Source organism: Primulina tabacum, chromosome 3 (genome assembly GCF_025594145.1).
Source record: "Primulina tabacum isolate GXHZ01 chromosome 3, ASM2559414v2, whole genome shotgun sequence".
Taxonomy (NCBI): domain Eukaryota; kingdom Viridiplantae; phylum Streptophyta; class Magnoliopsida; order Lamiales; family Gesneriaceae; genus Primulina; species Primulina tabacum.
This window is the reverse complement of record NC_134552.1, coordinates 13,776,248-13,794,867: the sequence shown is the minus strand read 5'-3', so window position 1 is coordinate 13,794,867 and position 18,620 is coordinate 13,776,248. Positions and strand designations below refer to the sequence as shown.

General features: G+C 30.6%; 2 protein-coding genes and 1 pseudogene across 4 annotated transcripts; 2 read left to right on the top strand and 1 right to left on the bottom strand.

Moving 5' to 3' along the window:
• The first annotated feature begins 471 nt into the window (after positions 1 to 471).
• On the top strand, positions 472 to 3,311 carry LOC142539001 (endonuclease 1). The gene is made up of 9 exons (XM_075644299.1): positions 472 to 654; positions 1,117 to 1,297; positions 1,391 to 1,498; positions 1,753 to 1,808; positions 1,915 to 1,998; positions 2,179 to 2,274; positions 2,471 to 2,535; positions 2,652 to 2,725; positions 3,049 to 3,311. The coding sequence occupies exons 1-9, from the start codon at positions 517 to 519 to the stop codon at positions 3,171 to 3,173; spliced, it is 927 nt and encodes a 308-aa protein (XP_075500414.1). The 5' UTR covers positions 472 to 516; the 3' UTR covers positions 3,174 to 3,311.
• Positions 3,312 to 11,300: 7,989 nt separating this feature from the next.
• On the top strand, positions 11,301 to 15,255 carry LOC142540602 (internal alternative NAD(P)H-ubiquinone oxidoreductase A1, mitochondrial-like; annotated as a pseudogene).
• On the bottom strand, positions 15,171 to 18,310 carry LOC142540603 (E3 ubiquitin-protein ligase AIRP2-like). 3 transcript variants are annotated; one of them, XM_075646882.1, is made up of 5 exons: positions 18,050 to 18,304; positions 17,385 to 17,535; positions 17,164 to 17,251; positions 16,836 to 17,070; positions 15,171 to 15,644 (listed from the first exon to the last, which is right to left on the bottom strand). In XM_075646882.1, the coding sequence occupies exons 1-5, from the start codon at positions 18,136 to 18,138 to the stop codon at positions 15,434 to 15,436; spliced, it is 774 nt and encodes a 257-aa protein (XP_075502997.1). In that variant the 5' UTR covers positions 18,139 to 18,304; the 3' UTR covers positions 15,171 to 15,433. The 3 variants fall into 3 exon arrangements, with proteins under 3 accessions (XP_075502997.1, XP_075502998.1, XP_075502999.1); XM_075646883.1 differs by having other exon boundaries at positions 17,164 to 17,230; positions 18,050 to 18,303; XM_075646884.1 differs by having other exon boundaries at positions 15,406 to 15,649; positions 18,050 to 18,310.
• Between the last annotated feature and the right edge of the window lie 310 nt (positions 18,311 to 18,620).

The window sequence follows — 18,620 nt, the reverse complement described above, 5'->3', positions numbered from 1 at the left end:
CACGCACGTGTGAAAAGTTTCCCTTCATATTTTCAAACGCTTTCAAAATCTTTTTTATTGACTAGTGAACTTTGAAAAAGCCATGGGATAATACTTTTAGATATTCGGAATGAGAACAAATTACGTGGACGCAATCAATCTTATTATATATGATCCAGAAATTCGCTGTTACCCTATTTTTGTCATCAAGAATCCAAAAATTAATTAAAATATTATTTGCATGAACCATTAAGATTACACCCCAAAGGTGTTGCATATAATTCATTTTGGCTAAACTACAAAAATGTTGAAAACTTACTTCTAATTATCAAAATGCCGATTTTTTTCGATGCGATATTCATGCCAACTATCTTGCTTATCTTGTTGGACAACTCATAAAAGAGTACCGTAAAATGATAGAATTTTTTGCTTGTAAGCATTGTATATATATGTGTATATATATGTAAGCCGTGACGAAGAGTAATCATTAATTTATTGTTTGAAATTCAAGATTGGACGAAAATTGAAGTTTCCATAATGGGAGAATTAGTGAGAATTTCAAGACAAATGTTTGTGTTCTTTTTCATATACTGTCTCTGTGTTTGTTTTGTTCATGAACCATTTGTTGAAGGGTGGAGCAAAGAAGGGCATGCCATGACATGCAAGATTGCACAGGTACATTATTTTTTTAGTCAAAAACTTGTGTGAGACGGATCTCTTATTTGGGTCATCCATGAAAAAATATTACTTTTTATGCTAAGATCGATATTACTTTTTATTGTGAATATCGGTAGGATTGACCCATCTCACAGATCGTAGTTTGTGAGACGGATATCTTATTTGGGTCATCCATGAAAAAATATTACTTTTTATGCTAAGAATATTACTTTTTATTGTGAATATCGGTAGGATTGACTCATCTCACAGTTAAAGATTCGTGAGACCGTCTCACGCAAGAGACCTACTTTTTTTTTATTATGTTTACAAAGTGGTACCTTAGCTTGTTTAAATTTAAATTAAAGTAAACTAATAATATCGAATTTAATGATATCTTTCAGGTTGGAATTATCCTGTGTTTCGAAATAAAACCTTTAACACAATTTTCTTGAAAATGAATTGATTTTTTTAAATGAACAGGAATTGCTAGATCCAGAAGTAGATGCTGCAGTGAAGATGTTGTTACCAGACTATGCCGACGGGGATTTATCGGCGCTGTGCGTGTGGCCGGACCAAGTCAGGCACTGGTACAAGTACCGCTGGACCAGCCCACTTCACTTCATCGACACCCCCGATCAAGCTTGCAATTTTAATTATCAAAGTATATATATTTTATCTATAATTTCATTACTTTCTGTGCAATATATATACGTATAAGATATATATATTGATCATATATCATCCAAAATAAAAGGGGACTGCCACGATTCACATGGACTTAAGGATATGTGTGTTGCGGGAGCCATACGAAATTTCACCAACCAGCTCTCACATTACAGGCATGGAACATCTGATCGCCGCCGTAAGATCAATTTTTCTTCTAATTATGTCTATAAACGTGACAACAAAAGAAAAATATAGATGGAAAAATAACCTTGGTTGCCGGATAATCGATTGATATTTAACAAATATAGCGATTTTTTGTATTGAACTGTGAGGAGATTGTTACGATTAGACCTCCAACTCGAAATTTCTTCCAAAACTTAATACATTTGGGCTAGTTGGATAGGCTACAAGTATGTCTCACGATTCTTTTTCTTTTTTGGTACGACACAGATAATATGACAGAAGCCTTATTGTTCTTAGCACATTTCATGGGAGATATCCATCAGGTAAATATACAATGATTAAACCATGAAAATTTTGGTAATTAGCCCAAAGTCGTGTAGCGTTTTCGATCGTTTTTTTTAACGATTAATAAATGTTCATATGATATAGCCAATGCATGTTGGGTTCACAAGTGATGGAGGAGGGAACACCATTAACTTGCGTTGGTTCAGACACAAGTCTAATCTGCACCATGTAAGAACATAAATATATCGTCCAAAAATTCTGTCTTCCATGCCTCTAAATCGATTATTTGTTGCACATACGGTACCATTTTACTAAAAATTAGAGCTAGTGATACTGTTCATGATTTAAATCTTATATACGAGAGGAAATTAAAGCCCGGTTAATTATGATGGGTCGATTTTTATTTAGGTTTGGGACAGAGAAATAATTCTTACAGCTGCAGCAGATTACTATGGAAAGGACATTAACCTTCTCCAACAAGACATCAAAAGAAACTTTACTCATGTAAGTTCACTTGACGGTTTTTCCTAAACCGTTGTTAACACCTGATTTTTTTGTAGTGTATTACTCATGAAATTTAAATGAAAAAATATATTTATATTTTATATAATTTCACAAAAATTTAATTAAATCAGGTTTTTTGGGGTTAATTTCTTAATATTGGCTAATTCAACATTTTGAATCTAATTGAGACAAACAGGGAATCTGGTCAGATGATATTAGCTCGTGGATGGATTGCACTGATCTTTTCCCTTGTGTCAACAAGTGGGTTCTCGTTAATCATTCAGACAAACATATAAATTATTTTTTAAAAAAACTGAAATAAATCAATTTTATGGTTATTTTTTCATGTTAAAATGTTTGAATTAATGCATGCTTAGGTATGCCTCCGAGAGTATTAATATAGCTTGCCAATGCGGATACAAAGGTGTTGAATCAGGAGACACTCTTTCCGGTAAGAAGGTTATTTAATTTCCAATAGATAAAATATCAACTGAGATACATTATCGATAATTATGGTTTAATTTACGTTCTTAACTAATAAGATTGAGACTTGGACCTAACTCAACATCAAAAAACTTGCTCATGGGGAGGATTGTCTAAGTCCATATATACAACCAGCTCCCAGAGATTTTATCCAACCGCTGTGGGACAACTAACACTAACCTATATTCAGCACTAGTTTATACATTTCTGAATGTAATTCTTGGGAAAAAAATAAATTCATCCACGGTGTTCCGAGCATCGATTATAATTGTTTTTTATTTCGAAATGCAGATAAATATTTTAATTCAAGAATGTCAATTGTAATGAAACGGATAGCTCAAGGTGGAGTCCGACTAGCCATGATTTTGAACCATATTTTTGGTGATACTCTACAAGATCCCATGCCTGAAATTTAGTCCTAGCTCTATCATTGTCAAGGCATTCATTCATTAGGTATTTCTTGATGTAATTATTATTTAATTAATGTTCAAGGTTCTTAAAATTATTATTTTTCAAGTTTCATTTGATCTAATATAATATATACTGTTTGACGATACCGAGGGCTTGACCCAATGATCTCACCGGAATTCCCCATATATTGACTCAAGTTTAAGTCTTCCCCACCTTTAAATTAGGATATCAATATATATATATATATATATATATATATATATATATATATATATATTTTTTTTTTTTTTTTTATTTTTTTTTTTCATTCAAGATTTGATTTCACAAAGTTCGAATGTCTGTTTTCATTTACGGGTCGATGCCGAATAGGATGTTATTCGAGCTCGATTATACCATTAGTCACACGCATTTCTCAAAAGGATTTATTCATAGAACTAAATTATGTGTAAAAAAATACATTGAATATTTTGTAGGCATGATGATAAACGGAGAAAAAAATGATTCATTACATGTAAATTGCACGAGTTTCAAGCCATTTTTCCTTAAATAGTGACTTTCAACCAAGCAAAAAATAAAAATAAAAACAACTTTGGAAACGTATACTCATGGTTCGCATGTTCCTGACATTGAAGTTATGTATTTTCAAGTGTCGGCCAAGAAAAAGGCGTATCTCCATCAAATCGAGAATGTTATTAAAAAATAGTTTGGAATTCAAAATATTTAGGCAAAAACTTGTCCTGAGATATTTTTACGGGTCGTATTTTGTGAGACAGATATCTTATTTGGGTCATCCAATAAAAATTATTAATTTTTATGCTAAGAGTATTAATTTTTATTATGAATAGCGGTAGGGTTGACCCATATCACAAATAAAGATTCATGAGACAGTATCACAAAAAACTCTTTCAAACATTTAAGGTGTTGCATTTGGATGAATGAATTTAAATTTAGAGATTTCAAATTCATAAGAACAAATTTATTGCTTTGTTTAGCGAAATCAACTTGACAATATAATGGATTCAAATACAATTAGATATTTTTGAGTTATTAACCGAGGCATTTCCAATCTTTCATTCAAATATTTTTAAGATCTTTCGATCCAAACACAACTTAAGGACACATGTTAAAATATTTATATATTATTTCAAATAAATAAAAATAAAAGCATTCTTATTTAATCGAAATACTATTACGTAACTTTGTGCCAAAGAATTAAGATTGGACGAACAAACATTATTTTGCGCCACAAAATAATGAAAACGATTTCATAAAAGACGGATTGCTTGGGAATGAGAATGGGGTATATATACCACCCCACAACCAAACAATTCACACAAAACTTGCCGACTTTTCCATTTTAAGTTTTTGTTTCAAAAATAAAATGTTTTCAGTTGTATAAAAAAAATCCAATTAAATATTTTTTATGAATGCAATATATTTTATTATCTATACTATATTATAAAAATCTCCCAAATAGAGAGAAAAAAAAATACCAATATTTTGCTCCCAAATTTCCCTAGTTCCAACAATTTTTCACAAAATTGTAAGGCAAAAACTTGTGTGAGACGATCTCACGGATCATATTTTGTGAGACAGGTCTCTTATTTAGGTCATCCATGAAAAAATATCACTTTTTATGCTAAGAGTATTACTTTTTATTTTGTGAATATCGGTAGAATTGACTCATCTATCAGATAAAGATTCGTGAGACCGTCTCATAAGAGACCTACTCAAATTGTAATTGCGACTTATTTTCAGTATTACACCTTTCAAATTATATTACGACTTCTCACTAGTTTATACAATTATGATACGACACTTATTTTATTATAAATCAAATTAATTAGAAAAAAAAAATGGTATACATACGAAATGCGTGAACAAATATATCAGTATTAATAAAACTTTAGACACGGGGTTTCCTTAAAACAGGCAACTTTGGTTTTAAGACAAATCACAAATGTTCTTCTGGCAAAAGTTACGAGAAGCCCGTGAAAAACGAACACGAAAGCAAAGTCAAAGACTCTCCAATAATCAAGCATCAATCATGAAAACGTTTAAAATTAGGAAAAATTGCAACAAGTGTTCTATATATTGATATATTTGTTCTAAAAAAAATATTTCAATTAGAAGAATTTGAGATTTTGAAATAATTTTATATTAGAAATTTGTAAATTGCCGAACCGTTTGTTTTAGTAAACCTAATATAATACTAAGTTTTTAAAAGAGTTGATATTTACGCTTCATTTATTGTTATTTTCCACTCCATATGTAAATAAATTTGACACGTGTTTTACACATGAGGTAGAGTGTAAATAACACAAAATGAAATTTTTAAAACATATAAATAATATAGATGACGGATTAACATGCTTCATAACCACGGCACGAGGAGGCGCATGAAAATTTATTGAAATCAAATATTTGTCATTTTAGATAATAGTATTAAAAACCTAATATTAATAAGCTTTTGAGGTAGACTCGATGATTTATTTATGTAAAATGATGTCATAGATTTATATATGTGAGAAGGTCGACTTGTCTATAAGAGTTAAAGTAATACTTTTAATAAATCAGGTTAGATATGAGACTCGTCTCAAAAAACTAATTCGTGATATCATTATAAGAGTTTTTGTGCGGTTTTTGGACAACTAGCATGATGCACGTGTATAATAACCTAAAAATCAACCAAATTATGGATGTTAAGAATGTATAAATCATAATCTACAAAAACGAAGCATACTAAAGACAAATAATTATCAATATAAAATCACTGTGACTAACTTATAAAAATAATATTAAAACAAATGAAATAGTAATATTGATGATAAAATATAACTCATAATATTTAATTCAACCTCCTAAAGAATTTTTTTACTTTTTATTTTTACAATTCTATATCATGGATAATAAAATCTATATATCGATCTTTCGTAGACTAACATTGATAATTATTAATTTCTTGTTAAATAAGTTTTAAAATAATAAATAAATCAACATACGTAAAGAAATGCACATTTAAATAAGATTATATGATAAATATCAATAAACTCATATATAATTATTAAATATATATTTTAAACTATTAATATGATTTTCACCATTAAAATTTGAAATATAACAAAAGAAATAAATTTTCATATATATTTTTATGATACTATAATTTATTACTTAATTAGAAATTGCACTAAAAATATAATTACAAAATTACAATAAAATCATTGAAAAAAAATGTAGAGAGAAAATTAAAAGGATAAAACATTTAAATGTAGTATAAAGATGAGTTATTTGATAAAATTAATATAGTAGTTACATTCTATTCTTGAAGTGTGTATAGAAGATTAATTTTGGCATTGCACATTTGAAAAACAATGCCCTTTATCCACACTTTATATAATTACAAAATTACAATAAAATCATTGGGAAAAAAATGTAGAGAAAAATTAAAAGGATCAAACATTTAAATGTAGTGTAAAGATGAGTTATTTGATAAAATTAATATAAGAGTTATCTTCTATTCTTGAGGTGTGTATATAAGGTTAATTTTGTCATTGCACAATTGGAAAACAATATCATTTATCCACATTTTTATAGGTACTAGCATAAAAGCACGTGCGCATCCGCACGTGAACCCATATTCTAAATAACTAAAAAATAAATTAATAACAAAAATACTTTTAATCTTTGCATAATGTGATCCAATCCATCAAACAACATTTCATTCGAAAAAAAGATAGATCAAAACAAATTATAAGAATTTGAAGTAATGATTTATCAGATTAAGTACTAAATTGAACTAACATAAAAATACAAATATAATAATATGAAAGGATTTGAATTGATTAAGCAATATAACAATGTAAATAGAATTAAATGAATATATTTTAATTAATTAAGCAATATAAGAGTGGAAGAAAACATTTTAGTATATGATGTTGATATTTATCTACTCATTAAATCAATTAATTGATAAATATGTTCCTAAAATGTAAAAATTACATCTTGAAAATCTAAAATAGTACTTACTTATAATTTTGGAATAATTAAGAACATGTGACAACAATTTTTCATTTTAAGTTATATTCTAAACTATAACCAATATCGTAAATTCGAAATCTTTCGCAAACCTACATTTTGTTAATCAATAAATTATATAAAAAAATAATAAAACATTACATTAGCTACAGAAAATCCATGGACACAATTGTATTTTGAGAAAAAAAATTAATATATTTAAACACAAGAATTAAAAATAAAATAAATAAATACTTCATTCACCCATTCTAAAAATGACAATAGGGCAGGGTAGTGCGAGTTCAGAGATGGGATAGTAAGCTCATATCTGTCCCGAACTACTTCGGAGATTTTAAAAAATACCTGATCCCGAACCTCAACCCAAAAAATCGGGGATCTCATCCCCGTTTTGGGTTTTTTTCGCAGGGTCCCAAACCCGTAGGAAAAGTTGTCATCCCTAACCCCTTCTATACCCTATATATATTTGCTTAAAGCAGTGAACTAAGAAAACTTCATTTCCAACAATTTTATTAAATGGAGATTCATTTACTTAAATTAATAATTGAAATATCAATATTCTATCTCAGAAAAGAGAAAAAAATATCACCAGTCTAAATTAATCTTCAGTGTCATGTATCATCATATTCATTATCCTCTCATTTTTTTAGAATTACATTTGCTAAGGTTCGAAGCTGTTAACAGAAAATTTGAATTCGTTTTCACTATATATTTATATTTTAATATGTTTCTTATTATCGTTTGAAAAATAAAATCATGTACACTACTAATGAATTCTATATATATTGGACATTAAAAAGTTAATAAATTTGAATTAGAATAAATTATAATTACCTAAGTATACTAATATTTTCCAATTCAATTGATTATTATTAGAAGATTATCAATAAATTAGATTTATATCGTGGCTAACTTCTTCAACTTTTTCCTCTTTTTTTGTTAAATTAAAACAGTAAAAATTAACATCACAAAATGGTGAGGCATGAGATAATAAATAATAATGAGATAGTAATAACAATGGATAATCAATTCTTATTAATTACTAATTGGGATGGTCAAATTGCGACTCATGATAATAAGAAATATTTTAGAGATGTCGGATGAATGATTATAATGTCATATTTATAATGGTCTAACATTTTTTTCATATTTTAAAATTTATTATATCATATTAATTTAAGTGATATAATTGTCATAACTTAATTGTTTCACAATTGTAAATAGATAAAATTATCTATTCCTCTATACAAATTTAAAGGCATCACAAAGAAAGAAATTTAGAATTTTAACATAAAATATAGAAAATTAATGATAGATTATTTTCTTCCTCTCATTTAAATTCTAATTTGTATATATTATTTGCACAATTGGTGATTCTCATTACATCAACCACAAAAACTCTTGTGAGACGGTGTCATAGATCAATTTCGTGGGTCAAATTTCTTATTTGAGTCATCCATGAAAAATTATTAATTTTTATGCTAAGAGTATTACTTTTTTATTGTGAATATCGGTAGGGTTGACTCGTCTCACAAATAAAAATTCGTGAGACCGTCTCACAATAGACTTACTCTACGCCAACATAACTTCCAAATTAGTTATGGTAACATTATACTAAGAATTATTTGTAGGAATATCTTACTCTTACTCCTTTTTGACTCATTTGTGTCATTTTTTAAAACAATTTCATAATAATTTTATCTATGTATCATTTGACTCTACTTTTTTATTCTTCATATAATAGATGCCGTCATTGAATTTTTTTAGAAAAATAAGTTGAAAAAGTATCAATTGTGATATAAACATATGTGAATAAGCTCAAAATATTTTTTTTGTTCAAATTAAGTGTTTATTTCTTTTTTATTTAATGTTTGATTACCTTTTTGTCAATATAATTGTCATTATATACTTGTATGTAAATAACTCAACAAATACAAATAAAATGTCATGGCATTATTGTTATGAATGAGTACTATTTGATAATATATAAATATGGGGAGACTTAAATAAAATAGAATCTATGAGAGTAATTAAAACAATTAATCATTCAATTTATTTTATTTATTATCAAAATTAGTGAGAAAAAACTAATGAAAAAATTGATTGATTTTCTACATATTTCTTTCTCATTGTAGCAACTGTACAACAATATTTTTCTAGCATCATATCATCTGATGTATGTGGATGAACAATTCATTTGTCTACACTTTTATAGGTACTTCTGATTCAAATTTATTAATTCTTTTATTAATATTATTTAAATTCACAATTAAATTTAAGTTTATAATATATTATTTTTGTTCATTCATTTAGAAATTAATAGTTTGACAAAATAAATTTAAAATTTGATTAAATATAATTTTATTTTCAATTTAAATCGTATTATTTAATTTAAAATTAATAAAAATTATTTTAATTTTTTTATTTTTTCGTTTGTCAATATTTAATTTAGAATTTATTTGAACGACTCTTCATTCAAAGCCCTCAGATACTTTATCATGGGTCCTTTATATATATAAATTTTTGAAGTTTTTTTTTAAATCTAATTATATTAAAATTTGTTTTTAATAATTCATTGAATGTACTCAAATGATAGTGAAATAAAACAATAAATAATGTAATTAATTTAATTTAGAATTTAAATGAAAGTCCAAGAAAATTATTAAAATAGAAAAAATAATTGATATTAATATTAAGTAAATTTAATAATATGTTTTTTACAAATTCGCTCAAACATTTAAGAACATGGAGATGATTTATTTGCTACATTTAAATTAAAATATAAATATAACTCAACTTTATTTCTCACGCTTATTTACAACAATTAGAAAACTTTTCTATCATCCACACATTTATATGTATATATATAATGAAATAATTTTTTTTTAAATGAAATATCACCTAATTAAATATTATTAGAATGAAAGAAAGACAAGGGAAGAAAATCAAAATCACAAAATCATAACCATAAAATGTGGTTAATTACTATATAAATATAACTCAACTTTATTTCTCATGCTTATTTATAACAATTAGAAAACTTTTCTATCATCCACACATTTATATGTATATATATAATGAAATAATTTTTTAAAAATGAAATATGACTTAATTAAATATTATTAGAATGAAAAAAAAGACAAGGGAAAGAAAATCAAAATCACAAAATAATAACCATAAAATGTGATTAATTACTATTAATTATTAATTAATAAACTAAATGTGAAATTACCACACATATTATTTAATAATGAAAATAAGTAATCATGTAAATGATAATTATGTCCGTTCACAATTGAAAATGAATCTATTAACAGAAAATTTGAATTCGTTTTCACTATATATTTACATTTTAAGGTTTTCCTTATTATCGTTTGAAAAATAAAATCATGTACATGAATTATATATATATTGGACATTAAAAAGTTACTAAATTTGAATTAAAATAAAATATAATTACTTAATTATAATAATGTTTTTCAATTCAATTGATTATTATTAAAAGGTTATTAATACATTATATTCATATTGTGCCTAACTTTTTCAACGTTTTTTTTTTGTTAATTAAAAATATGAAAAGAAAAAACTAATGAAAAAATTGATTAATATTAATATTAAGTAAATTTAATAGTATGTTTTTTTAAAATTAGCTCAAATATTTAAAAACATGGAGAGGAGTCAAAAAAACAAAATCATAACCATAAAATGTGGTTAATTAGCTAGTATTAATTATTAATTAATAGACTAAATGTGAAATTAGCTCATATGTTACCTAATAATGAAAATAAATAAACATGTGAATGGTAATAATGTCCGTTCACAATGGGAAACTTTTCTATTATCCACACTTGTATAGTTATATAGATATAATTTTTTGAAACTATAATTTATTATTTAATTAGAAATTACACTAAAAATATAATTACAAAATTAAAATAAAATCATTGAAAAAAAATATAGAGAGAAAATTATTGAAAAATAACTTTATTTATTTACAGTTTTACAGGTATATAGATTTGCACAGAAGGAATATGCTTTTTTTCATTTTTTCTAAAGAGAGAGGGAAACTAAGTATAACAGAGTATTATTTTCACGATTGGAAACTGATTTATTGCAAAAGTAGAGATTCAGCAGATCTAGGAAACGTGCTTTTGTTTCTCCCTACCAAAACCCTTCACTTAAACCCTTGTCATTGCTCACAACAAGCAACTTCACACACACTAATCCACCATTGACGAGAGCCGAAGGTAAAGAAAGATCTCTACCTCCTCACTGTCAATATCCAAAGGAAAAAAGAATCCGTTTTATGTTTTATTTTTTGTTTTGCATTTATTATGTTTATTGTTATTGCTTAGTCATTAGCCTTAATCTTCTCTGCAGAAGTTTGATGCTGATGTTTATTTTCTAGTTTTCGTATGCATGACTTGAGGGGATAATTTCTCGAGTCATGCTCTGTTTTCTTGATCTTTTTCTTCCTTCAAATTAGGTTAAACATGTATGCCAAAAGTAGGACAAAACAGGAGCTAGATTCAAGAATTTTATCACATGCATTCAAAGATTTGTTCATTTGATGTTAGCAACCGTCCTATCCGTCTACTTCTCGTGACAAAACTATTGTCATTAATTGAAATGGAAGGGTGACAGCTAAATTACGCATGTTTCATGAGGCAAGAATTTACCTGACACCGTTTCTTGGTAATAGATCCTTTTATTAGAGATTTACAAGGAGTATTTTCTTGAATCTGCCTATAGTTTACGGCCAATTTTAGGCCTGTCTTGTCTTCTGTCCGCATAAAGTCAGAAACTTTAGTTGTCTTGTTTCGAAACAATAGATACCTAATTTAAACCGAAATTGTTTAAGGTTTTTGGCCTTGTCTCTGCTTCTCCCAATTGATTGGAGAAGTTGATTTTGTCTTCCTACTTAAGGTTTTCAGTTTCCTTAATCATCGCACAAATATGTTGCAGTTTGGCCTGCTTTCAAGAAAATAAAGCAATTCAACCTGTTCTAATCACAAGTTACTTCAAGAGTGGTGGTCCTTGTGTCTGATACTCCAAATGGCATTTTCAAGAATATCGAGAAATGGCTTCGGACGATCCGGTGGACTCATCGGAAATTATTCTGGTAAGAGGGATATACTCAGTCAGGGTGTCTCGGCTCCCAAGCCTTCACTCACCTGTCACCGAAAACTTTACAGTAGGTGGCTACTTTTTTTATCTGTCGAATCTTAAACAATCATCCGGTATAAATTATGGAAGAAGGGGAATTAGAACGACTCCTCAATATCAATTTGCTCATGCACAAAGTGTGGTAGAAGAGTCTGATTCAGAATATGAAAGCATCAAATATCCTACACTTGAAGCCACAAAGCCAGGCGAAAAGCCTCGGGTAGTTGTTATGGGTAGTGGATGGGCAGCATGTAGATTCCTCAAAGGCCTCGACACTAAGTTATATGATGTTGTTTGCATCTCACCGAGAAATCATATGGTCTTTACTCCTTTGCTTGCCTCAACTTGTGTTGGAACGCTGGAATTCCGTTCTGTAGCGGAGCCAGTTAGCCGGATACAAACTGCATTGTCAAAGGATCCTAATTCGTATTTCTTCCTTGCTTCATGCGACAGCATCGACACGGAAAAGCGTGAAGTAAGTAGTAGTCTATAATTCATTTGGTGATTCAGCCGACTCTTGTTTGATTTCCTCATTACGTTTGAGCATCTTTTGAATCTATTGCATGATTTTGGGCCTACCAAAACAGGTGTATTGCAAGACCGTCGATGCTGGTGGACTTGATAATGAACCTTACCATTTTAGTGTTTCATATGACAAGCTCGTGATTGCTTCCGGAGCTGACCCATTGACATTTGGCATAAAGGGTGTTAAAGAACATGCCTTTTTCCTGCGGGAGGTGAGTCAAGCCCAGGAGATTAGGAAGAAGCTTCTCCTCAATCTGATGCTCTCCGAAAATCCAGGTTTACCTGAATCACCAACTTTTTTACCCCAACAAATGAACCCCTTTTCTCGAGTCTTTTCAAATATTAAATCTTGAAGAACGTTTCCCATGGATCACACCAAGAACCATTGTTTTCAATGGACGATGCAAGAGTTTCTTTATTTAATTGAATCGTCTCATAGACATTATATTTTTTGGATTCACTGTATACATACATATGTATGTGTTTGTGTACGTGTGAGAGAGAGAGAGATCAAATAGATTTGCATTTTTACAGGCATGTCAGAAGAAGAGAAGGAACGGCTCTTGCATTTTGTTGTGATCGGAGGTGGACCTACCGGAGTTGAGTTCAGTGGAGAATTGAGTGATTTTATAATTAGAGATGTTAGGCAGAGATATTCTCATGTCAAGAATTACATTCGTGTCACATTGATTGAGGTACCTACTGATCACTATATATCATGTCATACTAAATCTGGGAAATTGCACTTTGAAGCAAAAAATAACATTGTGCTTTTACATTTTATACCACAATTCCAATTTACCCTGTTTCACAATCATTAGATGTTTATACATTTTGTGCCAACTTCTGTTTCTTAACAGGCAAACGAGATTTTATCGTCTTTTGATGTTGGATTACGGCAATATGCAACAAAGCACCTGACAAAGGTAACTTAAAATCAGGTTTCTTTCAAATAAATCGTTGAGATAGTTTCAATTTGATTGGAAGTAGTAAGTGTATTTTAGTGCGGAGTACGGCTTGTACGCGGTGTTGTGAAAGAGGTTCGTCCGAATAAGATACTTCTTAGCGATGGAAGTGATGTTCCTTACGGCCTCCTTGTTTGGTCCACTGGGGTTGGTCCCTCTCAGTTTGTCAAGTCATTGGATCTGCCCAAGTCTCCAGGAGGAAGGTATAGTCTGTTTATTTCTTGTTTTTGGTCTAGTGTTATGTGCATATACATACGTACGTATATTTTCTGGGTCTTACAGGATTGGTGTGGATGAATGGCTGAGAGTTCCGTCGGTGGAAGATGTTTTTGCCATGGGGGATTGTGCTGGTTTTCTTGAACATACTGGGAGACCAGTGCTTCCAGCTCTAGCTCAGGTTCCAATTTTCCGTTCATGTAATTTGAATTTTTCTAATGATTTGATCTATGGTTCATAAATGGGAAAAAATATGTGATTGAAAAATCCCATACAATTAATATAACTCGGTGTTATTTCTAATTTAGCGAGAAATTATCTTTTTAATTTGGGTAAGGAAGTTATAATTTCAATTAGAGAATTAACATAGAACCGCTAGATTTCATTCAAGAAAGCCGAGCAGGGATCTAATGTTTTAAAAATAGGTTGCAGAACGGGAAGGGAAATTCCTTGTTGAGTTATTTAACAGAATGGGAAGAACACAGGATTGGGGCAAGGCGTTCTCCATGAAAGATACGGCTCTAGGGGATCCATTTGTGTACCGACATCTTGGAAGCATGGCATCGGTGGGGCGATACAAGGCACTCGTTGATCTACGTCAATCTAAGGTAAGTCGAAGTCATCGTTTTGTCCTTCTCTACCAGATTTTCAATTGCTATAGCTATAGTTCTTACAAAATGCTAGCACAAATATATTTGACAGGATGTAAAAGGTCCATCGCTAGCCGGGTTTGTAAGCTGGTTGATTTGGCGCTCTGCTTACCTAACTCGAGTTCTTAGTTGGAGGAACAGATTTTACGTGGCTGTGAATTGGGCAACAACACTAGTCTTTGGCAGGGATAATGCAAGGATCGGGTAGCTACCACCAATCAGAGAAAGATCCAAACTTGCGTCCTAAATTTGACAGGACTTTGAATCATACATTTTGGATATGTGAACTACACCTATTGCCCCCAAGAAACAACGAACCTCTCAACCGAAAGAAGAAAAAGAAAACACAAACAGACATATAGATCTAGAGAATTATGGAACCCAGATTCCTTTCGTTTCATCATGGAGCATAATATTTTTCTATTTTACGCAGCAACTGAGCAAAATCTTAGAAATTGTGTTATTTATTCAATGAGCAAACATCAAACTGTACAAGAACTTTTGAATTTTAAGGCAACAAATATATTTACCTACGCCATTTCCATCTGATCTTAAACGTCTGCCATTGATCAAGGCTCGGTTTTTCTTATAACAGGTGGAATGAACCACAGAAGTATCTAAATTTTATTTACGTTGACTATTATTGACCACGGGATCGAGATAATAACTAATATTTGATGGCATATGGGCTTCAAAGAAGAGGTTGGTTAATTACCTCACATGCGTATCATAATCGTACAAAAGGGTATCAGGGATAACAAGAGGTAACTTTTCAATATACATGAACAGCCTCGTCAAATTCTCCTTTGTTATAGTCCTCATGTCAATCACATCCTTGCTCTCCAAATAGACCCATAGATCACCAGAGTTTACTCTCTTCAAGCTGCCACGGCAAAAGGGGCATGATTTTGATCTAGCCCGCCTGCACTAGTAAGACCTTTCTTGTTATTAACCACAATAAAATGAACATAGAAGGATTACAACACACGTGATTTGAACAAACATTAGTGTGATACTTAAGTCACCATGCAATGCGGCATTGCCACAAGATTCTGCAAAAACCCGACCAAAGAGCTAATTACAACGCATGATTTTTGCGAATGTATGAATGAAAGTATTCAATAATTAAAAAAATAGAAAGTACAGCACAACTCAATTTGTTCCATGAAACACAGAGAACTAATAAATATTGACATTAAAAAAATATACTAATAGTAAAATATGCATAGAACGTATTGGTTTTGGTAATCGTATGTTATGGCCAACATTTAGAATCACTCGATAGCACATCATTTTCCATGAGGAAGAATGTACATTTTGAAAACATCTGTACTACGATAAATGCTATAGTAAAAAATTGGCATGTTGAATAAACAACCAAATTATGTAGAGCCACAAAAAATAAATAGTCAATTAAGATTCAAGGACAGCAAGATGGAACAAGTAACATGATGAAAAATCATCCATCCCCTGGTGACATTGATAGCCTTTTCCCTCGAGGAGTAACTTTGAAAAGACTATGCCGGTCCGTGAGTCATTCCCACAAAGAAACCTTCTAGATATACTCTATCCTAGTCGTCTCCTAATTCTTGTATCTCCAACAGTTCATCAATGCCAGAACAATCCAAAAAAACTCACGTAACCAGATCCCAAGCACAAATCTAAAAGCATCCGGTCAGTTTGGTGCCACTAAGGTAAGATGCATGCAGATGAAATGTAATTAACCTCAGGTCTCAAATGTCTCTTACGACATTGTGTGCACATTTACTACGGAATACTGCGACAGAGAATGCTTTGTTTTCTTACATTTTCCTTATAACAGTTCTCCACTTTTGTTAAAAGCAAACACAAAATTTTCTCAGTCAGAAGATTAAGCACTGAATAGACATGTGAAGACATGCAGGCAAAGAAATTAGAAGTGATGCTGTGTTTTCATGACTGGAATCATGCAATTTCTTAGATATCACAGGTGTAAGTATATCGAGGCCATTAAATTTGATCATTCAATGAAAGATATTTCCAGCACAAAGAAATTGTAGAGACTCCAACAATAACTAGTCTGATTTTACATGCACGCAAGAAATAGGGATGGAAAAAAAGGCGGAAAGAGTACCAGTCTCTATAACATTTCAGGCATATGATGTGGTTGCATCCCGGTAAGACTACCTTATTGTTCATCTCCATGCAAATTCCACATTCTTCTTCCCTTTCAATATCTATTTCAGAGTAATAACTATGATCATCTTCATCCCTTCTCCGGTATCTCTCAAAACAAACAGCTTTTTGCTTTTTTTCTTCTGAATCAGTGACACCACTTTGAAGTTGCAATAAAGAGGGATAAATAACAGCTGACCACCAAACACACCAGAAATCAGATTCCAGCTGTCACTAAAGGCCTTTCCAGTAAAATAATCTTAATCTGCAAGGAAAAAAAAGCTTACCATAGAATTCTCTGACGCTCGCTTTTCTCTCATGAGTGGACATAGTGGTGGTGCCATCAACGTACACCTGTGACATGATGCAGTCAATCTAATTGCCAGCAAAACGAAGTGGAAATGCGTCAAGGAAAATACGTATGTTTGTGCCATGACCAGTTTCAGCCACTAATTGGAGAAAACAAACATGAATGAATGCAGCAGGGCATTTTTAAAAAAATACTTGCCTTGTATATCAGGATTCTCAAAAGTCCAAGAGCACCAGCTAGTTGGCAATCAGTCCACTGTACTAGGAAAAGGAAAAGGTGAGCTGCCGGACTGTACGACATTCTCATTTGTAGGCAGGCACCATCGTACTCGCATGGGAAATCAGATGCACTGCAATGTCCCGAAATTTTTCAAAATTTCAGATTACATACTAGCATAAAATTATTAAGTTTAAAAGGATAAATCATGAGCCTTTCCATACAACCACCATTTGGCAAGCTCAGTTAACCTCGGAGGTTCCTATTACTAATCAACATAGTCAATAAGCAAATTCTCGCAAAATCAGAATATAACTTTATACACTCCAAGCAGATAAGTTAAATGCTCAGAATCAATAGTCGGTGCTCGTTTGATTAACCCTCAACACAATCAAGCAATATATCCTTCAGTTAAAAACTTTCCTAATTCAAACTGCAAAACCAGAGTCCTTAAAATCAAACGTATAAAAAGACATTCTGATCAATCACAGAAAGGAAAATCGCAAAAAATATCGAAGAAAACAAGAAACCCCGTCAAAATTAAAGGAAAAACAGGGAAAAAAAAAAGGACTGATCGTCAATTTATTTACTTCTGTAGGACCAACACTAACAAAAAAAAAAAATACAGAGAGAGGAAAATCACATACAGAGTATTAGCATGCTGAATATCAGCTTCAAGCAATTTGAGCGAATCCTTGAAAGACTTCCGCGTTGGACTTACGCCGCCTATGTACATCTCCTCCAACAAACACTCCACTCTTCCAAACAATTATACTCCTTCCTCTATCTCAAATAATCATCCCCCTGCGGATGAAATTTGAAGCCAAAAATAACAACTGCTGCAGAGAAAAAAGGAAAAGAAAAAGAAAAAGGAAAAGGTTGAGAGATATTTCTTAATGATTATTTATTAAAATTTTTGTTTTATTCACTTTACAAAATTTCCAAGGAAAATCCTGACTGATATTGACTTGTCTCAATTGGGAGTTGTCTCAGTCAGCATTATCCACCTTCGTTTTTATTAAACAAAATTTACTTGAGCAGGTGTCTCGTGAGACGATTTCACGAATCTTTATCTGTGAGATGAATCAACTCAATCGATATTCACAAATAAAAAGTAATACTCTTAGCATAAAAAGTAATATTTTTTTATTAATGACCCAAATAAGAAATATGTCTCACAAAATACGCCCGTCTCACACAAGTTTTTGCAAATTTATT